The following is an 8,896-nucleotide window of genomic DNA, read 5'->3' as shown; positions in this document are numbered from 1 at the left end:
GATGGTGGTGACAGCTGCATAATAATGTGAATGTACTTAATGAACAGTACACTAAAAAATGTTTAAGATGGAAATCTTTTACCACAATTCTTAAAAATAAAATAAAGGTAAAATAAAATTTTTAAATGCTTTTAGCAGCTTTGCTTTTAACAGTGAAAGCTAGGAACACCCTGATGTTAAACTGTGGTAGCTTCACAAAGCAGAATACCATAGAGCAGCTAAATTTTACCAGTTGAACTAGATTTATCAACACACCTGCATCTCAAAAACAATATTAAAAAAGGAAGTCATAGAATGATGTGTAAAGTATAGTATCATTTACATAAAGTCTAAAAACATGTGTCTTACTCTGTTCAGGCTGGTAGAGTATAAAAGCCTGGGTGGCTCAGAAACAACAGAATTGTATTTGCCACAGTCCTGGAGGCTGGGAAGTCCAAGGTTAAGGTGCCCACAGATCCAGTGTTGGATGAGGGCCCACTTCCTGCGTCCTCACATGAGACAAAGGGATCTTCAATAAGGGCACGAGACCCATTCTTGAGGGCTCTGCTCTCATGGCCAAATCACCTCCAAAGGCCCCACTTCCAAATACCATCACATTGGGGATTAGGTTTCAACACATGAATCCTGGGGGGGACACATTCAGTCTATAGCAACAGGTAATATTCATGGAAACATAAATGTATATTATTAGTTTTAAAAGGTTCCTGGGATTGATAAACATCAAATTCAGCACTGTGTTACCTCTAGGAAGGGAAACAAAGAACTGGTATTGGAAAGGGAACACTTTGAAAAAGAAACAACACAGATCCATACAAGCCCAGCTAACTGAGTTTTGACAAAGGTGCAAAAGTAATTCATTGGAGGAAAGATAATTTTTCCATGGTGATGGAGGAACTGGACATCCAAAGGTGAAAAGAATGAACTTTAACTTAAACCTCTTAGATTTACGTGGAGCAAACACAGGCGAACATCTTTGGGACTTGGGGCTGGGCGAAGAGTTCTTAGGCATGGTGCCAAAAGCACAATCCGTTAAAGAAATGAACCAATAAATTGGTCTTCAACAAAATTTTAAAATTTTGCTCTCCAAAAGACACTGTTAAGAGAAGAAAACAGAGAACTGGGGAACTGCAGGTCTTAGTAGGTTTACAGGGCAGGTGTAAACAAGGTAGAAAGAGAGCTAGACTGACGAGAGGTTGCACTGTGAGAGCTGCATACTGGAGTTTAAGAAAGCAAAGGTCAGTCCATTTCAGGTACGTCAAGGCTCACTGCTGAGGTGAAGTGGAGGTGGTTGTGAAACAGATCAGGCAAGCGTGTTGTAAGACAGGATGTTAAGACTTCATCAAAGTAACAAACATTTGTACTTCAAAAGATACTGACAAGAAAGTGAAAAGACAACTTACAGAATGGAAGAAAATATTTGCAAACCATATATCTAAGAATGTGTATTTAGAATATATAAAGAACTCTTCAAAACTCAACAGTAAAAATGCAAACAATCCAATTACGAAATGGGCAAAAGACACGAACAGAACTTTCAGCTTTATCCACACAGCAATAAGCACATGAAATTATGTTCAACATCATCAATCATCAGGGAAATGCAAATTAAAACTATGATCAAATACCACTACACAAGGATTATGTAGCTAAAATAAAAAATGGTGACAATACCAAATGCTGAGAGGATGCAGAGAAACTGCATCTCCCAGACACTGGGGGTGTGAGTGTAAATGGTACAGCCCATCTGGAAGGTAGCTTAGCAGTTTCTCAAAAACCCAACCATACACTTAGCATATAACCCAGCAATTACACTAGTGGGTATTCATCCCAGGGAAATGAAAACAAATGTAGATGCAAAAATGTGCATGAATGATCAGAGAAGCTTGTGTTAAAAAGGAGACAACATGCCCCAAATGGAGTCACTTGTGTTAGGTCCCAGGCAGCAAACCAAGTCTTAATACCTAACCCAACTGCAGTTCAAGCTTCCCCGGGAATGTGACCTTCAACCAGACAACCCGCAATGTCCTGGTCGGCACTAGGAGGCAATCTGAGGATACACCCTTTCCCTTCCCCTTAGGAGGGCATCCTTACCTAGAACAGGTGTGCTTTGCGAACAGTTTCCTTTTTTCTCCTTCCTCTCAGCCTTTGAAAACCTCCTTTTCTGCAGCTCTATGGGGCTCCTTTCTCCTGCCAGATGGGATGCTGCCTGATTCATAAATGTTAAATAAAGCCAATTTGATCCTTAAATTTACTCCGTTGAATTTTTGTTAGTTAACACTTGTAACAGCCCAAAATTGAAAACATCCCAAAAGTTCATCTATAGGTGAATGAATGAAACAACTGTGGGACATTCGCACCATGGAATGCTACTTGGCAACAAAAAGGAATGAACTACTGATACATGCAATAATTTCGACGAATTTTGGATGAAAGCTAACGTCAAAACATGCTGTATGATTTCCAAAGTGACAAAATTATATAACATTTGTGTATTTATGTAACATTCCCAAAGTGACAAAATTATAAAAATGCAGAACAGAGTAGCGGTTGCCTGGGCCTAGGAAGGGGTGGGAGAAGCTTGTGACCGACCATAAAGAGACATCAAGAGGGGTCCTCGTGGTAATGAAAACAGCGCTGTACCTTGATCACGGTGGCGGTGAAAGGCATCTACTACCCATGTGACAAAACTGCATACAGCTACGCCCATACACTAAAGTGAAAGTTTTACCTGCTGAGGTCTAAATAAGGTCTGTGTGTTGCACCAATATTAATTTCCTGGCTTTGATATTGTGCTACAGTTATGTAAGATGTTACTGTTGGGAGAAAATAGGTGCAGGATATATTAAGACTGCTCTACAATTTTTGTGACTTCCTGTGAATCTGTTAATTATTTTAAAATAAAAAATGCCAATCAAGGAAGGAGGACATGCACTCAGTGGTAGAGTGTATGCTTAGCATGAACAAGGTCCTGGGTTCAATTCCCAGCACCTCCTCTAAAAACAAATAAGTAAATAAACTTAATTACCTTCCCCCGCAAAAAAAAGGAAACAAAAAATTTTTAAAAAATCTTTAAAAAATGCCAATCAAAACCACAAGGAGATATCACCTTATACCCAGGAGGGTGCCACTGTTAAAAAAAAAAGTAAATGTTTTTGGTGAGGATGGAGCAACTGAAATTGTGCACTGGAGGCAGGCATGAAAAATGGCAGGGCTGCTGTGGAAAAGAGTATGTAAGTTCCTCAAAAAATTAAAATCAGAATTATCTTAAGATCCAGCAATCCCACTTCTGAGTATATAGCCAAAAGAATTTAAAGTAGGATCTTAAAGAGATATTTGCACACCTGTGTTCATTGTAGCAGCTCATTATTCACAATAGACAAGAGGTAAAAGCAACCCAAATAGCCACAGACAGGTGAATGGATAAACAAAATGTGGTGGATACATACAGTGGAGTATTAATCAGCTTTTAAAAAGAATGAAATTTTGTCACAGCATGGATGAACCTTGAAGATATTATGTTAAGTGAAATAAGCCAGTCACAAAAGGGCAAATACTGTATGATTCCACTTACATAAGGCATCTAAAATAGTCAAAATCAAAGTAGAATGGTGGTTCGGGGAGAGAGAGGGCTCAGGAGAGAGAGAAAAATGGGGCGTTGTTCTCTAATAGGAGTAGTTTCAGCTTTGTAAGGTAAAGAAGTTCTAGAGATCTGTTACACAACAATGTGAACACAGTTAACACTACTGAACAGTACACTTTAAAGTGGTAAGATGGTAAATTTTATATGATGTATTTTTTTACTACAGTAAAAATTTTTTAAAAGCTGAAGCAAACTAGTAAAATGTTAAGGTTTAATAAAGTTGGGCAGTGATTATATGGTGTTTGTTATATTATCTCCAAATTTTATAAATATATGTAATAAATATATCATAGTAAAAACAATTTTAAGTAGCTAATTTAAATGGACAGATTTTTGTAACTTTGAGGCCCAATACAAAGACAATATAGAATTTTGCTCTGTGTTTATTTGAACATTCAACATCAACGTTTCTAACTCGCTGGTAAGAAATTAGGAGTTAGTCTCATAATTCTGTTGAGATCAATTGTCAAACAAGGAAACCACAAATGACAGACTAACTCCATATTTAAATACCAGCTGATATTGTCAAAAAAACAATTGTGAATTTATAATTGGAACCACAGTTTTCTCATAGAATTTTATTAAAAGACCTCCAGCCAAGTAAAAAAATCACTATGAATCTCAGCATCAATTCCTTTGTTTCTTTCAAAGAAACTGCCTTGGAAAAAGCCATTTGCCTATAAATATTAAATAAACACTTTTTGTTTTGTATTTTACGTGTCTAAGGCTGTCACAGAGTTGTTTTTTCCCCCTAGCTGAACAAAAGGGAAACCAAATCTCACTGAAAATACAATTATTGAGCACAATGCCAAGTACTGTGCCACATTTCCAAATCTCTGATCTTTGGCATTTTGTTGGTCTATTCTTTGTTTACAAATTACCTTTTACAATAAATTACCAGAAATGATGTTATTATTAAAAGTTTTGTTTATGAACAGACCATAAAAATTCATCTTGTTTACTGTACAAGGAAAGCACACACCTTCCTTCTGAAAACATTTTGCTTTGTTGATGTTACCAAACGACCCGGTTTGGGAAAACATTAAACCAGGAAGCTGTATGACTAACTTAGTTCTGGCAACTGCTAGAATTCCCAGCGAAGTCATCATATCAAACCATGAGATCTTCATTCTAGATCATTCTACCAACTCACATGTATGACTCAGGAGGAGCTGTTAGTTGGTGAAACATGCTCAGACTCACTATTAGGCAAACAAAAATGAAATTCATACTTCGTACGATAAACATTTTATCAATTACCTCTCAGTCCCAATTATCTTAAAGTAACTATTTCTATCTCCCATTATTCATGTAAGTGGATATTAATGAAGTTTTAATATACTGAACTTAGAGCTGTCTAGGTGTTAACTCATATCTGTCCTACTGTACATCCATCATATAGTCTCTTAATATTATGCTTAAAATTTTGTCCATTAACGACTAACGATCTTTTGTAAGTGATATCCAGCTAGCTTCTATGATTGAGCAAATCTTTAGACCACGTCTCACTTAGGAAGTTCGCTATTACGTGACAAACAGACATTCGCATGCTTATTTACACGGCCACCTGCATGACTCAGACACGGGCTTGGGATCCAGACACGCCTGCCTTACTCACGTCCCGTGGAGTTATCTCCTTGCCAGACTGGGGGCCACACCCGGAAAGCACGGAAGCAGCGGCGTGGTCCTAGCTGGTTAAACCCACTTTTAGGGTCGCTTGCACAACCAACACATGAATGCAATACTGAAAATACTAGTTATTTCTTGTACATGAATTCTGTCTTTTGAAGTGGGTTTTCAGCTCCTTAATCCACATACCGCTCTTTCCCTACCACAGCCTGGACGCACAGCAATGCGGAAAAGGGATGTGCAGGTTTGGCCGGAGCCAGATCTAAGCACCGCCACGGGGTCCCTGCGGGGACGGGGGGCGGACCTGCGCGCGGAGTAAGGGGAAGGGGCCTTCGCAGTGTGTTGGGGGTGGGGGTGGACCTCCACGGTAAGGGGGCGGGAGTCCTCCGGGGTGAGGAAGGGGAGGGGAGCCCCTTGCGGTGAGGAAGTTGGGGGTGATCCTCCGCGGCGAGGCTGGGGAGACGGGGGCGGGGGGGCCCTCTGCGGTTCTGAGGTGGGGGAGCCCCCTGCGGCAAGGAAGGTGGGGAGGGGGTCCTCCGCGGTGAGGAAGGTGGGGGGTCTTCCACCGTGAGGGAGGGCGCGGGGGGGGCTCTCCGCGGTGAGGGCGGGGAAACCGGGGCCCGGCAGGGAGTCTCGCCGGCAGGCTCGATGTAGTCTCCTCAGAGCACGATAAAAGCATTGTAAGTATAACGTGTAACAAAAGCTCCGCAACCTGCTCTAGACAAGAGCGAAAATAAAAACCGGCCAGTGTGAGGGGAGCTTGTGCTTCAGAGCAGACACTGGGGAAACATCTGCGGGCAGCGCCACCCTACTCCTGGGAACCTCCAGACCGGGACCGGACGGCCTTCCCGGGAAAGTCGCCGCGGAGCCCGGTGTTCCCTCACCTAAGACCCGAAAGCGCGACATCTGAGGGGACCGGGGCTTGGAATCGGGAGCGAAGGACCCCTCCTCCACCTCGGGCCGGAAGTATGTTCTCTCGCGAAGGCGCGCCTCTGCTGCGCACGCGCGCTCAGTTACTTAGCAACATCGGCGCTGAACCACCCCAGCGGGAGCCCAGCAACAGCGGAGCTGCCGCGTCCCCCACCAATCAGCGCCGGACTCGCCTCACGGGCCTCACCAATCAGCACCGGCTCCCCAAGGAAGTTTCCAGAGCTTTCGAGGAAGGTCCCCGTAACTCGAATTCATCCGCCTGATGATTTTCCTACTTTTTCCTAAGGGAGGAGAAGGATGACCAGGGAGAGAGAGAAGCCGATCTGTTAGGATCCTTTGTTCTGGCTTTGAGGAATTTAGGGCTCAGTTAAAGGGCCTAACTCCGTCGCGGGAGGTGGGGCCGAACGGACTACTTTCAGCGGCGCAGGGACACGACGCCTACGTAGGAGTGATGAATGACGCAACAGACGTCGCATAAATCCCGGCCCCGCCGAGCCGGAGCCCTCAGAGGCGACTGGCTTTGTGTGTAGACTCTGTGCTGGTGTGGAAGTGACGCGACGTGATTGAATTTGCAGTATTTTCGCGTTCGTTGACAGGTATTGACCCTCAAGCTTGCGAGAGCCGAGAGAAGTAACGAGGGGGCCCGGGGAGGGCGAGCTGGCGTGTTCTTGGGGTTGGGAGGCCTGGGGTGGGGGAGGGGAAGGCGAGGTGACGCGGCGCCGGCCTTTCCGGAAGAGCGGCTCTTGTTTACGTGTGGGGAGCGGGGGCGGTTGGCGCTCCCGCCCGCCCACCCGCAGAGACCAACGGCCACTTAACCGATGGAGATTCCGTCGTGTCTGCTTCAGCGGGGGAAGGTGGAAAAGAGGTAGTTCAGGGGGGTTTGTGAAACTTTAGAAACCCAATGAGGGGAAGGTGTCGCACCCCACTTCCGTTTAAAAGGGAATTTTTGTTCTAATGCTGCGTATCCTGTAGGTCTGGGTAAAACTGGGGGCGGGAGGAGCTTAGCGAAGGATCTGGAACAGTTAAGAAAAATCTGAATGCTGATCTCAGTGATTCCGAGTCTCCATACCGTTTAGGTTGACGTCTTGACTAAGAAATATGTCCAGTGACTACTTTACGCCTAGTGTAGTAATCGGGGGAGATTTGTGAGACTTTCAGGTAGTTTAAGGTATTTGGGGATAATCTGTTCGTTTCAAAGAAATGATTTCATATAAAGGTAGTGATAAGATCTGCGGTGATACAGTAACGTTTTTCTTTTAAACTCTGTAGGTCAAAATGCAGATCTTCGTGAAGACCTTGACGGGCAAGACCATCACCCTGGAGGTGGAGCCCAGTGACACCATCGAGAACGTGAAGGCCAAGATCCAGGATAAGGAAGGCATCCCCCCTGACCAGCAGAGGCTCATCTTCGCAGGCAAGCAGCTGGAAGATGGCCGCACTCTTTCCGATTACAACATCCAGAAGGAGTCGACCCTGCACCTGGTCCTGCGTCTGAGGGGTGGTATGCAGATCTTCGTGAAGACCCTGACCGGCAAGACCATCACCCTGGAGGTGGAGCCCAGCGACACCATCGAGAACGTGAAGGCCAAGATCCAGGATAAGGAAGGCATCCCTCCTGACCAGCAGAGGCTCATCTTCGCAGGCAAGCAGCTGGAAGATGGCCGCACTCTTTCCGATTACAACATCCAGAAGGAGTCGACCCTGCATCTGGTCCTGCGTCTAAGGGGTGGTATGCAGATCTTCGTGAAGACCCTGACCGGCAAGACCATCACCCTGGAGGTGGAGCCCAGCGACACCATCGAGAACGTGAAGGCCAAGATCCAGGATAAGGAAGGCATCCCTCCTGACCAGCAGAGGCTCATCTTCGCAGGCAAGCAGCTGGAAGATGGCCGCACTCTTTCCGATTACAACATCCAGAAGGAGTCGACCCTGCATCTGGTCCTGCGTCTAAGGGGTGGTATGCAGATCTTCGTGAAGACCCTGACCGGCAAGACCATCACCCTGGAGGTGGAGCCCAGCGACACCATCGAGAACGTGAAGGCCAAGATCCAGGATAAGGAAGGCATCCCTCCTGACCAGCAGAGGCTCATCTTCGCAGGCAAGCAGCTGGAAGATGGCCGCACTCTTTCTGATTACAACATCCAGAAGGAGTCGACCCTGCATCTGGTCCTCCGTCTGAGGGGTGGCTGTTAATTCTTCAGTCCTGCATCCATATCGCCCAGTGATGGCATTACTCTGCACTCTAGCCATTTGCCCCAATTTAAGTTTAGAAATTGCCGGTTTCAGTAATAACTGAACCTGTTCAAAATGTTAATAAAGGTTTTGTTGCATGGTAGCATACTGGTGTCTTGTTCTGAAATAACATAGTGATGGTGGGTACTTGTAACTAGTTAAAATGGTGTTCAGGGAAGGGATTTAACTTGTTAGTGTGACCAAAATTAAGTCACTTGACTTCGGTAAACAATTGGGTGTGCCAACCGTTTACTCAAGGTTATTTACAACTTAGGATTCTGGTGTAATTAAAACCATTTTAAAGTAAGCAATGTAAAGTAGTTGAATATAGAGGCATATTAAGGGGGAGCAAATTTGCCTGCCTCCACCTCCAATAGCTGGTAACCAAGATTTTTAGAGAAATGTTGAAGCTGCTCAGTTGTAACTGCTTTCGAGTCTTGTGATCGTTGGTTGTGCTTTTTTTTT

General features: G+C 44.5%; 1 protein-coding gene across 2 annotated transcripts; it reads left to right on the top strand.

Annotated features, from left to right (window-relative positions):
* The first annotated feature begins 6,397 nt into the window (after window positions 1-6,397).
* UBB (ubiquitin B) lies at window positions 6,398-8,534 on the top strand. Of its 2 annotated transcripts, none has more exons than XM_006213834.4 (2): window positions 6,398-6,795; window positions 7,469-8,534. In XM_006213834.4, exon 2 carries the CDS (start codon window positions 7,475-7,477, stop codon window positions 8,390-8,392), a length of 918 nt encoding a protein of 305 aa, XP_006213896.2. In that variant the 5' UTR covers window positions 6,398-6,795; window positions 7,469-7,474; the 3' UTR covers window positions 8,393-8,534. The 2 variants fall into 2 exon arrangements, with proteins under 2 accessions (XP_006213896.2, XP_072794556.1); XM_072938455.1 differs by lacking the exon at window positions 6,398-6,795 and adding an exon at window positions 6,887-7,064.
* The last annotated feature ends 362 nt before the right edge of the window (window positions 8,535-8,896 follow it).

Source organism: Vicugna pacos, chromosome 16 (genome assembly GCF_048564905.1).
Source record: "Vicugna pacos chromosome 16, VicPac4, whole genome shotgun sequence".
In the NCBI taxonomy this organism is placed as follows: Eukaryota; Metazoa; Chordata; class Mammalia; order Artiodactyla; family Camelidae; genus Vicugna; species Vicugna pacos.
The sequence above is the reverse complement of the archived record's forward strand: the minus strand, read 5'-3'. Positions and strand labels throughout refer to the sequence as shown.